General features: G+C 33.5%; 1 protein-coding gene across 2 annotated transcripts; it reads left to right on the forward strand.

Moving 5' to 3' along the window:
* Nucleotides 1–2360: 2360 nt before the first annotated feature.
* LOC112290028 (uncharacterized) lies at nucleotides 2361–5709 on the forward strand. Of its 2 annotated transcripts, none has more exons than XM_024535908.3 (2): nucleotides 2361–4337; nucleotides 4434–4786. In XM_024535908.3, the coding sequence occupies exon 1, from the start codon at nucleotides 3307–3309 to the stop codon at nucleotides 4288–4290; it is 984 nt and encodes a 327-aa protein (XP_024391676.1). In that variant the 5' UTR covers nucleotides 2361–3306; the 3' UTR covers nucleotides 4291–4337; nucleotides 4434–4786. The 2 variants fall into 2 exon arrangements, with proteins under 2 accessions (XP_024391676.1, XP_024391677.1); XM_024535909.3 differs by lacking the exon at nucleotides 4434–4786 and adding an exon at nucleotides 5306–5709 and having other exon boundaries at nucleotides 2747–4337.
* The last annotated feature ends 11975 nt before the right edge of the window (nucleotides 5710–17684 follow it).

Consider the following 17684-nt stretch of genomic DNA (forward strand, 5'->3'; position numbering starts at 1 on the left):
GAACAACAATAATACAAGTGAAAGAAATGAAATCTATGTAAGTTTTTTTTGATTCAGTTGTAATTCATGTGCTTAACAATCACTCACTCCAAACCATAACTTGAGTATATGATCTAAAATGTAAAAAAAAAAAATTTAAAATTTACATATATATATATATATATATATATAAGTTTTTTTTGATTCAGTTCTCATATGTCTTTTTAATATTATATAAAATTATTTCTTTTAATAGAATCTTTAATTTTTTTAACTAATATTTTCTAAAATTTTATAAAATTTCAATTTTTTATTCAAATAATCTTAAATGTATTAAAAATCTATGTAAAAGACCAATGTCTCAACTTAGTACAAAAGAAGTAATATCCACAGATTACATTCTACTATTTTGTAGCTTTGTGTAGAATTTCTTCTACATTTATTTTTCAATCTATTGAAAAAAATATACTTCATTATGATATTATCTTTCCAAAATTCATTGATTGGATTAGATAATAAATTAGATTATTAATTTTTTTATACCATATTCTAAATTTTTGCATAATATGTTGGAATCAAAGAAAATAGCCGATTTTTTATACTTCATCTCACAAAATAATTAAATAATTGTATAGGCATTCAGTATGAAATTTTATACTTTGAAAAAAAAATTTGCTTGAGCAAGATTTAGAGGATAATGAGAATCAAATAAAAGGCTTATTAAAAATTATTAAAAATATTAAAAAAATAAAACCAATAAAAAAATTATTGAAATTAATTTATTTTATTTTTAGTTAATAAATTGGTCTTTGATCATCAATTATATTTGGATTATTAGTGGAGAATTCATAACATATTCTCCAAACTTAACAAAAAGTTATATCAAAACAATAATACTACTATTGATTTAGTAGCAAAAAAATAAAATACTCTCCATAGTATAAATAAATAAATAAATAAATAAATAAATAGTTGAAATATATTTTATCCAATCTTTGTTTGTACAAAGAGATTATGTTTATTTGACTTTTATGGCATAAAGGTGTAGCAATTATCACTTGGAAGGAAAGAAATCAACCTTAATATTAACAATTACTATGCTGTGTGTCAACTCCAAACACCTGAATTCATTCTCCATTGATTTTGGGGTTGCCACCAAACTTGTTACATTTAAGATTGAGCTACTTCTATTTTATAAAAATTAACATTCAATTTCTAAAATTAAGATCCTTAGAAGTCCTTTACTTGGAAAGAAGATATTTTTACAAAACTCTATATTTGGATTAAATTTCTATTAAAATATATAGTCCTGATTAAGGGGACTTGTAATTTAAGTGGAAAATCATTCAAACAACTGCACATTGTTGACTAAACGGAGGAAATATCAACATGCTCTCCCAAATTCATCCACCTTAGGATCCATCATCCAACGAGAGTTCGGAAGCGAACGACGTTCCGGTTCCCGAGGGGCGTTCCCTCTCAGTGTTCTCGTGGTGTTCCCAGTGCCAACTAAGCTGCGACGTGTTGTAGTAGCGACGAGTAGGCCAGGAAAGGGTGACGATGGTGCTGGACTTTGAATGCTGTCGCCATCCGTGACAGGGCTGGGCCAGCTCAGCAGATTTGAATTTGAACGGCGTAGCCGATGAACGCCTTGATGAGGCGGATTGGTGGATCTGCCGTCCACCCAATGGCGGGGGTGGGAGGGTGGAGAAGCAATCGGAGCTGAAATCCTCTGGGCTGTCAGATTCATGCTATTTCGCCGAATTTGCAATCTAGGTCACTTGTGCGGGGAGCCGCATTGCCATCGTATGCGAGATCTGTGAGCTTCCATGGCTGTATTTCGAAGGCCGAAAGCTCTCGCGATGTGCCGCATTTAGATTACGCCAATCGGTGTCCGGAATGCGAAAGCGAAAAAGGGGGAAAAAAATGATAAAGGAAACCCTTGTTTATAATTACCTCAGACTTCCCCCAGGAGTAAGATCCCGTTTCGCTAAGTTGGATGTTTCTTTGGCTTCGAATTGCCGCACCAGTCTCATGTTGCCGATAAACTGGCGGACAGATGAAGACCCATTTGTTTTAACTGAAATTAGAGATCTACAGATGAAGACCCAGATGTTGGGTGACAGAGGGGAGATGGTTTTTGGGAAAATGGGTGGAGTCGGGATTGATGGTCGCCCGTGAGCTGGACGTGGCGGCTTTCTTTAGCACGGGTAATCAGCGGCTGCTTTTTCACCTTTGCTCCCTCTGTGGTTTACTCAGAGGGAAAGCAGCTCCTTCGCCTCTTAGGATGAGTTGTTCCTCGGCTGGGGTGGTTTGGAGCTTTCTAGTTTCTTAGGTAGAAATGCCTCGAGGACAGTGTCATCTCCTTAAGTTTTGGGCATCCAGCCCCATGTCTGACCCCCGCGGTGGACTTGGCGAGCTCGCTCGATGATCCCTGTTTAATCGTTCAAGGCTACGTCTGGTATAATTGCTGTGCACGAGGTATACACGGTTATGGTGCGGCCAGAAGGGCACATTTATATTCGGATCGTGTTACACGGGCAAGCCTTGTGGCTCTGTCGCTCCTCATTTTGATAGGTGCATCGGAGTCACTCGGTTTCGTGTGGAGTGAGCTTAGTCTGTCTCAGTTGGAGTAGGCAAGATTGGTAGCCAGGGAACAGCAGGCGCCTTTTCTTCTCATTCTCCTTCTTCCCCTTCTTTTGTGAACAGTGCAAGTAGTTGGTCGATCACTAGTTTCGTCGGAGGTTAGCAGCGATTTGTCAATTTGACTGAGAGGCCTCGCCTTATCAGTTGTTTGTGAGGATACTTTTGACGCGTCTTTATGTTGTAGGCCCTTGTGTGTTTAAGACACGCACGGCTCTAGTTATGTGAATTTTGTTGGGGACGAAATGATGTCCCCTTTCGAGGATAACCCAACCTCACGTTTTTACCTCTGCATTGTTCTCAATCAACCAATTGATAGAGTGCCCCTTTCCGAAGTGTCTGTACGCTGTGCAACTGCAGCGTAGGTCCAGACCCTTGATGTCGGAGTTCACATGACTAACTGGTGTCTTGTGAACAAAATCCTTCGACATTCAATTGCATCACAGTGTTGGATTTGCTTGTAACTGGAGGAATTTGCTCACATTAATACCAATTTCCAGCAAGTACGGGATGTTTTTTTTGTGTTGTTTTCAGAGGGACCGAAACTAGATCTACTCTGGTCCTGGGTTTGAGTCGGCGTCTTAAGTACTCTGACTGACTAGGTCAACATTTTCTCTCTACGCGATTGTTTATTTTGTACACATTGGAAATAATAGTCTCTGCTTGCTATATACTTGGGAAAGTATGGGGCGCATCATGTTTTCTTGCATTACGCCCGAGGATGATTGCGTGCGGGTTGTTTATCCTGACGGTCACGTCGACAATTTGAGCAGAACTTGCAGCGTGTATGAGCTGCTCCTAGGTAATCCAGATTACTTTGTTTGCGGGTGCACCCCGTACACACTTACGAATCGTATGGCAGAAGATGAGCAGCTTGAGAAAGGATTTACGTACTTCGTTTGCGCTTCGCCGAATGCCCAGCCATTCCTGGAGCCAAAGAAAGCGTACAGAGGGTCGAGAATCTTGCCTCGTTTTCCAAGACATGGGGTTCAAGGAAGAGAATTGCGAAGTCCTTCACATACAAGCAACACGCAGTCGCGCAAAGTATTTGATTTGCACGCGGCTACGATGCAGCTCGAATCCTTCAAGAGCGCAGGGGCGCCCCGAAGTCCACATCATCACCTTGCAATAGACAGACCACCGAAGCACCTCAAACTCGTCTTCTTCCGTCACTGTTTACAATCGCTCAGGCTGCCTGGGCACTATGGGGAGCTGCTGGATTCATCTCTATCCCCACATTCTGATAAAATTCCAGAACCTGCACCAGCCATGACAGACGAGGTTCATGCCATTTTAAAGAGTGCTGCCAGATCTGAATTAGGGATTCATGTTTCAAGGAGGCAGGAATTCTATCTCAGGAGGGCGCGAAGACGTCGTAGGACCATGTGGAAGCCGGTGTTACAGAGTATCTCTGAGACGATGCCTGTTGTAGAATTTCTTGCGCCAGCAGCTTCTCAAGAGAGTGATTGTTTGTCCAAGAGATTCTCTCCACCTCGGCCATCTCCACCCCGACCAGTTAAGAATATCTCACCGCCCCGTTACCCAGTAAATACAACTCCATCAAAGAGCGTTACACCACCAGAATTGCTGGCAGCTGGGCCAAGGGTCTGTACCGCACCTCGGCCGCAGAGAAAACCAACCAACCAAAGGTCTCTGTACACGGCCTAGTACACAATTTTACTGATATGGCGGACCAGGAGGTATTCTTCACGTTGGTAAGAAATCGCTTTACTGTCGGTATCTCGTAGGATTAAGCTTATCATTCTTGAGCAGGTCTTCAAGCCATAAGAAAATGTTTCATGGGTGTGCAGAACATCGGCCATACTCCATTGTGGAGATTCATGCAGCCGTTAAGAAACTATGAACTGTGGTCTTTGCTTAGATCTTCGACCTTCTCGTCACACTACCACAGTTTCAGTAGACGCCGTTTGGCTTGCCGATTGTACGTATTTCGTACTGCGTACTTTATTTTATTAGTGATCTTGGCCGTGATCAAAACTGATCGGTTTTGTGAGCCTCAGAGGTACAGCATCTGTACAACAGCATTATAGGCTAGATTCTTGGTAACGGTAGCCTTGAGCTGTCTTGCTTGCCTGAGCTACCATCATGTATTATTTCTCCCCAATACCTGTGATACGGTTAATCCTCATATCACTTTGATACATATCCCAAATTCGTCTCGAGGTTTTTGAAGTATCAAAATGTACTAGTGTCGATATTCCATTTGCCACCTTGAGCACATTCCTACGGTTCACACGGCCTTTCTACTGACTTGTGTGGTAGAATGAAATGTCCAGTTTGAGCAGCACTACAAATTGCCAGGCGAGGGATTGCTCTTCATTAAAGTGGACGATGTTCTGTTGTTTTCTTTTCTGCGATTGACCGCAATTGTTGAGGCAGACTATGCTTCCGTTACCTCAATCGGTGCAGCTTCATGCGTTGCTTTAGTTCATTACTGCAATATATGGCCGTCGTAATTGACACTGATGTTGTTACACTGCTCCTATCGTTCTCATCACGCATGCAGTACAATATAACTGCCAGGAATAAAAGTTCTTGATCAGAACTTTCTTCAGTGTGACGAAAGCATGTGAATGTCATGCAAAATTGAGTCCAATTTTCAGTGCAGAAAGGCAAACACAAAGTCACTGGAAATTGATGTTATCGTTGGTGAAATTTGCAGGAAGAAAAAGGTATAACGAACACAGCGTGGAAAGTTCAATGTCAGGCTCTACCTTTTGGACCCCTGGGGTGTACTTTTCGAAACAACGAGTCCGCATGTCACGGGAGGGATCTGCAGATGATTTTGCGTCGTCAGACCACTCACGGTTGCAATTGAACCTCTGACACCTGAAAACAAGTAGAAAGAAGAAAAGATAATTACAAAAATAATTAATCAATCAATCATACAATTTAAAAAAATTCTATATGTATATCCAAATTAAACTAAACAACTACAAGGCAAAAACCACAAAGTATATTAGCATATTCAATGCATAATAGCTTGGATGGACCATCAAGGACACACAATTGTAAAATTTCCAAGTATCTTCTTAAAAGGTATATTAGTCCAGTAATTCCAATTTACTTTTTATGTCATGAATATATTGAAGTAAAAAAGTTAGTGGCAGTTGAAATAGCAGCCATAGTTGCTAACAATGAAATAAAGATTCTCATGCAACAAGCGCATCAATATCTCCAAGGAAGAAGTTGTGCATTGGTAAGCACAACAATTTCATATGAACATGAGGAATTATATACAATCAATCATTTGTAGATTAAGATTAAAAATGAAACCTTGAATTAATCAAACCATGTAATTGATTAAGATTGATGCATTGGATCTCTTTTTAAATATTTTGGCTCTTGCTTAATTCTTTGTAGATTTAATGCCAACCTCACAAATTCACATTTTGTATAGGTTAATAGGATTTTTTTCATGGTTTATATGGTGTAAATAAGAGCATGCATAAGTTCAAAGAGGATAGATGTTTGTAGTAATATAACTATATGGTAAAAAATAAAAATATAGATATTATTATAATAGAACCTAATAGAAAGATATAGTAGAAAAAGAAAGAAAAGAAAATGATAGAAAGGTAATAAAACATTTAGTCTTAATGCTCCTTTTATAGAAGAGACTTCTATTTACTTTGCAGGAGCATAAAAACCTCAAATCAAAGTAAATAAGATAAATAAATAATATAGCCATCTTTAGAAGAGAGTCAACAATAGATTTAAGTAAAAATTATCTCAAATTATTAAAAATTGATACTCAAAGAGGACTAATTGTGAATCTAAGTCAAAATCAAATCCTAAGATACAAAACTATGCTCATATGACAATTTTGAGGTTCTTTTGCAATTCAAAGAATAAAATTTGAAAACAGACTTGAGAAAAAAAAATTAAAAATTAATTTTATGCCATTTGGATTAATATTGAGGTTTTTAGATATTTTTAAAATTAAAAAATGTACTTAGTAGATTTAGATTTTGAAAAATAAAATAAATTTATAAATTTAGAGATTTTGTGAATTTTATAGCATATTTACAAGTGACAATTTGGCAATTTGCCATTGTACTTGTTATAAATATGTGTAAAAAGTGGAGATCAATGACGCAATTAAATTGAAAGTTACGAGAGTTTTTATAGATTGTGGTCTTTGATATTGGGGTTTAGAAGACTGGTAAAGGTTTCTTAGATATCTATCAATCTGCTTATTGAATTAATATACAATTTTTTTCATTTGTAGCTAGCTTGACTTCCAACAATTGTATAAAGTTTAGAATCAATTGATTAATAAAATTAATAGATCATGACTTTAGAATATTAGTATCAAATTTAAAAAAGGAAGTTGGCTAACACCCAAGTAGAGTTTAAGAATTATTGTCTATTTGGTATGTGCAATCTTTTTAATAATATTTGTCTTTATTGCTAACTTAGTTTTTGTAAATATTACAATTTTTTTAAAAAAATCAATGGTTCAATTGTTTATTATTGAATTTTTAATTTGCTATATGATTTGTTAAAGATTTGTTTAAGATTTGAGATTTGATTAGGTTTTTCTTAGAGTTGGTTATGGATTTAATTAGGATTAAAGATTTCACTAGAATTTCATTAGATATGATCTAGGATTTAGAATTTTATTGGAATTTAGGATTTTATTAGGATTTAATTAAGGTTCAATATAAGATTTGATTAAGATTCATTAGAATTTTAATTAAGATGAATTAGGATTGAGTCAAGATTTATTTAGGATTAATTTAAATCTTCTATTTTTAATATTTCTTTAATATTTTTTATTATTTCTTTAAAGTTTTTATTTATAATATTTTTTAAAAGATTATTATTATTTCTTCAAGGTTTTATTTTTATATTTTTAAGTTTTTTTTATTATATTTTTTTAAGATGAATTTATGACTTCTTTATATTTCTTTTGTAACTTCTTTTAAACTTATTTGGATTGTTTATAATTTGATTAGGATTATTAAAGATTACTTAAAGTTTAGTTAAGACTTTGTTAGACTTCATAGGATTGATATTGTATTTCTATTTACCTTCTACAATTAGATGCTTGGTGTATTCTTAAGTAAGAATACACATAATATGACACCATATTATTATAAAAAAACTCTATAGATAGTAAAAGAATTATCTAATCATCTTATTGGTAGTTGATGGTACACTTCAAATACTACTTTAAAACTTAATTCACTTACTCCATTTGGCAAATAGTTTGAAGATTGAAAGCCAAAGATAGTTTTATATCTACCTTCAAAATCTTAAAAATAATTTTTCAAAAGCTTGATACAAATTGCATCCTCTTATCTAATATAGTATCCTTTAGCAATCCATCATAGCAATAGATATTATCAAAGAAAAACTTAGCTATTTCTTTATTTGTAATAGATTTTGTACATAATATAAAATGTACCATTTTGATAAATCAATCTATTATCACAAATATAGAATGAAGAAAACTTGAGATTACATGATCCATAATAAAGTCCATAGAAACAAAAGACTATCGTTGTCGTAATGATATAAGTTTGATCTCTACTACCCTTTTTTAATCACTTTTTTAAAATGTGGTTGTAAAAACTTCCAAGAATGAATTTAAATCATAAAATATTCTTTTGAATATTGTAAACTATTTCTTCCATCAAAGATATAAACCAAGAAAATATACTCTTAAACAAAAGTGCATCTACAAATCCAACTTGAATAAATCCATTAGCATACTCAAAAAGTTGTAACCTTAAACAAAGCTTTATTTGTTATAGAAATCTTCAAAATTTTGATCTTATTCCATTAAACTATTGAAGAAATACTATAAGCATAACATAAGTAAGTAGAAATCAGCAAGGTTGCACATAAGAGAAGTGTGGAATAAGATGTCTCTTACTTCCAACACCCGTTACTTATAATCAGAGTTCACATCCAATATGTATAGACTTCATCCACATTCATCTATTACTAGCTGCCACTCGAGACCCTAAACTTAACCGCCTCTCGAGACTCTAAACCTAGCCGTCTGTTGAGACATTAAACCTAGCCGCCTGTCGAGACCCTAGCCGCCACTTAGTCCTTAGTTGCCTTTGACCATTAGCAACTTACTTAAGATAATATTCTCTATAAGATAACTTATTTTACTTTTATTATTACCTATTTATCTCAACATCTTTATCTTTTACCTCAACACTCCCACTTTGCTAATTGTCAAAGCCCTTCAAACCTAATGCCTTTGTCAACATATGATGTCTATCTTTGACCAATGCCTTTGTTAACAAATCAGCAAGCATATCTTCTGTTACACAATACTTCAAGTCAATCACTCCCATTTCAATCTTCTCTCTTATAAAGTGATGTTGAATGTCAATGTGCTTGATTCTTGAATGATGCTTTGGATTCTTTGCAAAAGCAAGGCATCCTTGATTGTCACAATTCAATGGAGTTGCTTCCAATTGCACAAGTCCAATATCCTCCAAAACTTGCCTTAACCATGTTGCTTCCATTGCATCCTGGCTTGCTGCCATATACTCCGCCTCCATTGTGGACCTTGCAATTGTGGGTTGCCTCTTGCAATTCCATGAAATTGCTCCCACTCCAACAAAGAATACATAGCCCATTGTTGACCGCCTATCATTTACATCTCCAGCCCAATCCGCATCACAATAACCATGTAAAGCAATACTTTCACCTCCAAGGCACAATTTGAAGTCCAAAGTGCCTTTCAAGTACCTCATGATCCTCTTGATGGTTGCCCAATGAAGTGGTCCTGCTTTTGACATGCATTGACTTACGACACTCACCGCATAAGCAAGATCCACCCTTGTGCCAACCATTGCATACATGAGTGATCCAACTGCTGCCTTGTATGGAACACCTTGTATTTGGCCTTCAACTTGTGCAAACTCTTCATCCGTGAGCTTCATCAATTTCAAATTGGACTCCAAAGGTGTTCCAATAGGCTTGCAATCCTCCATGTTGAATCGTTTCAACACTCCTTCAATGTACTTCCTTTGGCTCATTGTGATGGTCTTGTTAGCACGATCTCTTGCAAATTCCACTCCTAAGCAATAGTGAAGCTCTCCCAAATCACTCATCTCATATTCCTTTTCTAACTTTGTCTTCAACCAATCCATCATCTTTAAAGTATTGGTTAAGATGATTAAATCATCTACATAAAGGATAACAATCATCAAGAACTCTTTTGATTGTATCACATACATAAAATGGTCAGCCTCACTTCTTTGGAATCCTTCATTAACAAAGAATGTGTCAATTCTTTGATACCATGCCCTTGGAGATTGCTTGAGTCCATACAAGGATTTCTTCAACTTACAAACAAGATGTTGCTTGCCTTCTTCTACAAATCCTTGAGGTTGATCCATGTAGATATCTTCTTCCAACTCTCCATTCAAGAAAGCTGTCTTCACATCCATTTGATGCATCTCCAAGTCCATTGCTGCCTCAATTGCCACAATGGTTCTAATGGTGGTAAACTTAGCCACGGAAGCAAATGTCTCATTGAAATCAACACCAGCAACTTGTGAGTATCCTTTGGCAAATAGCCTTGCCTTATATCTCACAATATCACCCATTGTATCCCTCTTGGTTCTAAACACCCACTTACAACCAATTGAAGATCTATTTGGTAGAAGTTGAGTCAATTCCCATGTTCCATTGCTCATGAGAGATTTGTACTCTTCTTCCATAGCCTCTTCCCACTTCAACGCATTCGTAGACTTCATAGCATCACATATATTCAATGGATCAGCAAGGAGTGCAACATTGGCATGTTCTTCACTTACTTGAGGAAAGATATGGTCCTTCCACCATTCACCACGTTGTTTTCTTTCTCTTGTAGGATATCTCCTATCATTTGAAGAAGATTCACCTTGATGCTCTCCAACCTTTTTTTCTTTTGAACCTTGTCTCTTCTCACTCAAAGGTTGGTATTCCTCATCATCATCATCATCTTCAACTTCTTCATTGTTTGTCATCCCAATTGTATACACTTTCTTCTTCTTCTTTTTCATCTTCTTTGGTTCTTCATGTTGATTCAAATCTGCACTTTCTTCATTGTCTTCATCTTCTTCTTCTTCTTCTTTCGTTGCTGAAATTGAAGATGTGTCCACAAACACACCATTACTCCCACTTGGACACATCTCCAAGTGCTCACAAGCACTTTTATGCTCCATAAATTCAACATCACGACTTTTGATGATCTTCTTGGTATCCAAATACATTAGCCTATATGCCTTGGTACCTTCACAATATCCAAGAAACACACATTTTGTACCTTTTGTATCAAATTTGGACTGCATACAATCTGGTACCTTTGTATAAGCAATGCATCCAAAAGTCCTCATGTGTGAAACACAAGGTTTCCTCCCACTCCAAGCTTCTTGTGGAGTCATTGATGTAAGTGCATTTGTAGGACACCTATTCCTTGTATACACTGCATTCACCACAGCTTCCACCCAAAATTCATGCCCAAGGTTTTGAGCATGAATCATACTCCTTGCCATCTCCACAATAGTTCGATTTGCTCTTTCAGCAACTCCATTTTGTTGTGGAGTATAAGGAGTGGAAGTTTATCTTGCAATACCATGAATCTTTAAATACTCATCAAAATATTTTGACAAATACTCACCTCTATTGTCTGTACGTAACATCTTGATCTTGCACTCACATTGCTTCTCCACAAGTCCCTTAAATTCCTTAAACTTTGAAAAGCATTCATTCTTGGATTTAAGGATGAAAATCCACACCTTCCTTGAAAAGTCATCAATAAATGTAACAAAGTACCTTGATCTTGCCATTGATGGTGTCCTCATAGGTCCACAAACATCAGAATACACAATCTCCAATAATTTGGTTGCACGTGTTGCAACTCTACTTGGAAATGAAGCTCTTTGTTGTTTGCCTTGAATACAACCTTCACAAGTAAGATTTGTGCATGATTGACCAAGATCTAAGCCACTAACCATGGATTGGAGCTCTTTCATACTTTTGGCATTCAAATGACCAAGGCGTCGATGCCAAATACCAAACTTGTCTTGATCTTGTGGAAATTTAGCAAATGCCGCCACTTCAACTCCATTCACCTTCTTACAATTGATGAAGTAGAGATTGCCATCTCTAAAGCCTTTCAAAAGATTATCTCCATCCATTGTCTTCACAAAGCATCCATTCATATCAAATTGCACCTTACAACCATGAGAAACAAGTTTATTCACCGAAAGAAGGTTCTTCTTCATCTTTGGCACATGTAACACTTCTTTCAATCTGATCTTCTTCATTTGATTCTTCACAACAATCTCCACCACAATGGAGCCAATTCCAATGGCTTGCACCATGCCATTATCTCCTAACCATACTTTTGTTGTTGGAATAGTCTCATAAGTGTCAAATGAACACTTGTATGGAGTCATGTGCTTGGTAGCACCCGAATCAATGATCCATTTGGACATGGCAGCCATAGACATGCCTTCTCTTGCCATGAATGCATAATCATCTCCACCAACTTCATCACATGCATTGTTAGCATTTTCTCTATCTCCTTTCTTAGCCTTGTAGCAATTTCGTGCAAAATGACCCACTTTTCCACAAATGAAGCAAGTTCTTACATTGCTTCTCACATTGTCATGTTGGTTGGAATAGGTACCTTTGCCTTGTCTTGAGAAGAGAGCTGAATCTTCACTTTGATGCTCCTTCTCTTTCCTTTTAGTTACTTTATGTGCAAGTCTTGATGTCACATAGTCCATTGTAAGCTCCTTCAACCTCAAAGACTCCAATGCCACAATGAGGTAGTTGTAGGACTCGGGAAGACTCATGAGTAGAGTCATGACAATGTCACCATCCTCTAAAGGCTTGTCAACAATTGCTAGTTGATTTGCAAGGGCCTTTACCTTATTAACATGTGCCATGAGGTCTTCACCTTCTTCCATCTTATAAGTGAAGAATTTCCTTCTTGTGAAAAGGATGTTGGACAAGTTCTTGCTCTCATATATGTTGCAAAAAGTCTTCCATGCTTCCGCTGGTCCTTTGCAATGGATAATGTGAGAAAAGTTGGCTTCATCCAAATTGGTGGCAATCATATCAAAAGCCTTCTTTTCACGTCTTTTGAAGTCCTTATGGTCCTTAGGGCTTGCATCTATGCTTGGAGGGTCTTCACTCTCATCTACAATATCCCAAAGGTCCAAAGACACCAACAAACGCTCCATTTTGACCTTCCAATGGTAGAAATTGTTGCCTCTAAACTTCTCAATCACTCTCAAACCTTCACCCTCACTAGAAGCCATATTTAAGGAGGAGTGTATCAAAAAAATATTGAGAGAAGGAGTCTCTAAAAGCTTAAAATCACCAAACGAAGTTTTCACTAGCAGAATCTCAGAATGCCCTGTTATGAACAAAAGAGTGGTATCTCACTGAAAACACTTTCAACTCAACTTGTGAAGCTTTCTACAAGTGATTGCACCCTCATGGAACTCACAATCACTCATCTTAATCACTTTCTCATCAAAACACTCAAGAATAATGAAGAAACTAAACCAACTCAAAAGACACTATCAAGGTCTTTCTACAAAGTCTTAACCTCACAAAGCAAGGAGATAAGAACCCACAAAGCAATGTTAGAGATGTACAAGCTTAATACCAATAGCCTCCTTGTACCAACAAACCTAACATCAACAAATACCATAAGATCTAATCCTTTACAAAAGCAACAAAGAGAAAATGACTTCAACTTACTTGAATAGCACAACAGAGAGTGTGTGGGCCCATAACCTATTGAAGAAATACTATAAGCATAACACAAGTAAGTAGAAATCAGCAAGGTTGCACATAAGAGAAGTGTGGAATAAGATGTCTCTTACTTCCAACACCCGTTACTTATAATCAGAGTTCACATCCAATATGTATAGACTTCATTCACATTCATCTATTACTAGCCTCCACTCGAGACCCTAAACTTAACCGCCTCTCGAGACTCTAAACCTAACCGTCTGTCAAGACATTAAACCTAGCCGCCTGTCGAGACCCTAGCCGCCACTTAGTCCTTAGTTGCCTTTGACCATTAGCAACTTACCTAAGAGAATATTCTCTACAAGATAACTTATTCTACTTTTACTATTATCTATTTATCTCAACATCTTTATCTTTTACCTCAACATAAACTTCTCTAATATACTTATCCTTGTTTCTTTTATAGTTATAATGAGAAGATTTTTAAATTTAGTTATAAACTTGATGTACTTGTTTCTCTCAATTGTACAATTTTTCACCATAGACTTTGAGTTTTATTGTTGATTTTATCCATAAGCATAAAAATACTACCTCCATGATTGATATTAGAGATACATGAGATTTCGACCTTAAGACTATTGAGTATCTTGTAAAGATCTACAATGGATACAAATCTATTCTTATTTTTACCAAGAATAGCATCTATAATTTTTTCTTTTATAAATAATTCAAAAAAAAACTATAATTCAAATTAGAGGAGGATAATCTGCAACCTAAAATACCAAATAAAAACTTCTACAAAGAAGGGTAGTCTACTTTCTTTAAGGAAAAAATTACTATTAAAGAACTAATATATTAAATTGAAAGTAGACAGTCTTCAACATCCAAAGTATAATAATAGAATTAGAATAGTCTACTCACTTTTAAAAATAAGATAAGAATAATGAATTAACATTCTTGTCAAACCAGTAAAGATATAAATCTTAAAAAATTAAAAGAACAATACACTCTTGTATCATTTGAAAAGGCTAGAAAATCACTCTAAGATGGTGTGATATTAAAATAGAATGACTATTGCCAAAGATAAGAAGACTTAAAAATCTTGAAACAAGACTAAAGTCTAGACATGTATTGATAAGAGAAAAGAAGGTTTTTATTTGTTTCTATATATATTATCCAACTAAAAGCTATGTAGCAACATTCTATAGGACCTCTTATACATGTCTTATATACAAGATACATGTCTTAACTAGTAAAACAAGTTTCTTATATATGTGCTACATCCTAAACTTCTACTATAATTAACCAATACATGCAACATGTAATTAATTTGTTGGCAAAGTTTTTAATCTTTTAATCACTTTTAGATATGTACAAAGGTGAAACCACGTTAATAAAGCTTTTAGAAAGTTTTTCTATAAGATATTATTTAACTAACCTATGTTTATTTATTTATAATATCTAGATAATTATTGAAGTAAATATATATGTCCATGACATGTGACACAAATACAAGAGCAATTAAGAGAATTAATGTTTGAAATATATAAATTTAATTTATTACTACAAAGAACAACATAATTAATATAAAATAAAGATATAAAAATGATTAAAATTACTTCAATATTTATACTAAACTATATTATTTTTCTTATAATAGAACATTATTTATTCATTACAAAATCAAGAGTTTTCCTACCTGAGAAGTTTGATGGCATAAGATGAAAGTTTCAAGAATTTATCAATCAAGTAGAATTGGTGATTGAACTTCAATCCAAAAGTTATTCAACTGTAGGATCACAAGTCATACTCATTGGAATATTACTTTTAGAATCTATTTTATCATAATTTTTATCTTTTTTTGGATAATATGATCTAATATTAAATAACTTAGGAATTTTTTTGGTACAATTTTAATTCATGTATAGAGAACATAATGCAATTCATATTTCAACTAATAAGATCCATAATTTGTAATAAAACAATTGATTAGTAACTTTATATACTTTACAACTTTGACAACTTACAATTGATATCAAGTCCAATGATGCTGTATTTATTAACCAATTTTTTTACAAATTGTAATATCAGATAAAATTTTTGATACTCAACTTACTTGATTCTTCAACATTGATTTAAATAATTGACTTTTCTATGAAGTATAATAATCAATTTTTTGAATTTTAATTTCAGTTGTACAAGTAGACCTTATATTTTTATAATTTAATGGTAATATCAACATCTTTTTATTATATACATTCAAAAATAAAAGATATGAAAATTAATATGGTATTTTTCAAATCTCTTATGGAGCAAAAAAAGATTTGTTGTTAATAAGAAAGATTATTCTTATATTGTAGAGAACCTAAATACATTACTCAACATTGTCCAAAGAAACAATATAATGACAAAACATGGAATATGTCTATCAAAAAAGATAATATATTGGAAAATGAATTTATTTAGGTAAAATAGGATTTGTGTGGTAGAGATCTTGTACAATACCTAGTGAAGGTCTTATTTTTTCTTTGAAATCTTTTCTTTGTTTTATAATAGATATTAGTTTTAAATCTAAATATCATAAAGCTTTTCTTTTGGTAGATTCAAGAGCCTTAGCTTGTTTTTTAAATAAAGATTTTTTTTAAAAATATAACATACTCTTAATAAAAAAACTAAACTTTTTTATATAGAAATCATAGATGGTTGACTATTATCTTTTAAAGATGTTATTTATAAAATCCTTTTAAAAGGAGTAGCAACTAATGATTATAGCAGCTTGGTTATATTTAATATAATTATATTTTCTTATAATATAATTATTTTAGATTTATCATGATTAAAAAAGTTTATGAAGATTGTTATGATATTTTTTTAAAAAAAGAATGTAGATACTCTTCCAAAGCATTGTCTTTATGATTGTTCAATTAATCTTTAAAAAAATAGCTTTGCTACCATTTAGACCAATCTATAATTTATAAAAAAATGAATTAGATGAACTCAAGAAATAAATAGATGAAAATCTGACCAAAAATTTTATACACCATTCAAAATCTCTAGCACAAGCTCTTATCTTATTTATAAAGAAAAAAGATGGATCATTACTGATGTGCTTGGACTATCAAAGATTCAATAAGGACACCAACAAAAATAGGTACTTTCTATCTTTGATATCAAGACTTGTTAATCAAGTAAATTAAGCTAAGATCTATAATAAAATAGATCTATTAAGAACATAAAATCTAATACATATGAAAGAAGGAAAATAATAGAAGACTATATTTCAAACCATATATGCACATTTTAAATACAATGTCATACTTTTTGGACTTATAAGTATGCTAATAGCTTTTTAATATTTAATGAATGATGTCTTTTGAGAGTTTTTGGATGATTTTTTGTCTATTATTTAGACAACATTCTAATCTATTCTAACAACATAGAAGAGCATGAATTTCATGTCCATTGTATGTCATAAAAACTTAAAGATATATGAATATACTTCAAGATGGAAAAATGTATATTTCACACTATTGAAGTTGATTTCTTAGGATACATCATTTTAAATGATGGCTTTATGATAGATCCTAAAAAAGTCAAGACTATCATGGATTGAAAGATCCCAAAAATAATAAAGAATTAATAATTTTTTTTGAATTCGCTAATTATTATCAAATCTTTATCAAGAACTTTTTTCAAGTTATAGCTTTACTTACATGTTATATTTATAAAGAAAAACTTGAGTAGAATATAGAAGCAAAATCATCATTTGAAGTTGTAAAGATAATTTTTATTTATGCATAAATCTAATATATTATATTAATTTTTTCAAGGTATTTTTTGTAAAACAAATACATTAAAATTTACTTTCAATGTTGTATTGTCACAAATGGGAATAGATGAAAATATCCATCTAATAAATTTTCTTTCAAAAAATATTTCAGCAAACAAGATCAGCTATAAAATCTATAATAAAGCACTTTTTGTAATTATTAATTCATTTCAAGAATGAAATCATTAACTAAAAGATCTAGTCCAGTCATTGTATATACAAATCATAAGAATTTCAAGTGTTTTATGTAAATGCATGTTTTAAATTATTATTAAGCTCATTGGAGTATGTCTTTATTAAGATTTAATTCAAAATCACTTATTGACCAAGAAAATAATAAGATTTATTAGATGTCATTTTTAAATGATCTTATCTTATACTAAAAGAAAGAGATATAACTTTTAATTAACAATAAACTATTCTCTTAGAGCTACAAAAATTTCATCCTTAAGTAATGAAATCAACACTAATTATTGATTCA

Source organism: Physcomitrium patens, chromosome 12 (genome assembly GCF_059467195.1).
Source record: "Physcomitrium patens ecotype Gransden chromosome 12, ASM5946719v1, whole genome shotgun sequence".
NCBI classification, from domain to species: Eukaryota; Viridiplantae; Streptophyta; class Bryopsida; order Funariales; family Funariaceae; genus Physcomitrium; species Physcomitrium patens.

Bases quoted from the DNA above. Each gene is read 5' to 3' on its own strand.
- LOC112290028 (XM_024535908.3), top strand. From the start codon at position 3,307: ATGGGGCGCATCATGTTTTCTTGCATTACGCCCGAGGATGATTGCGTG.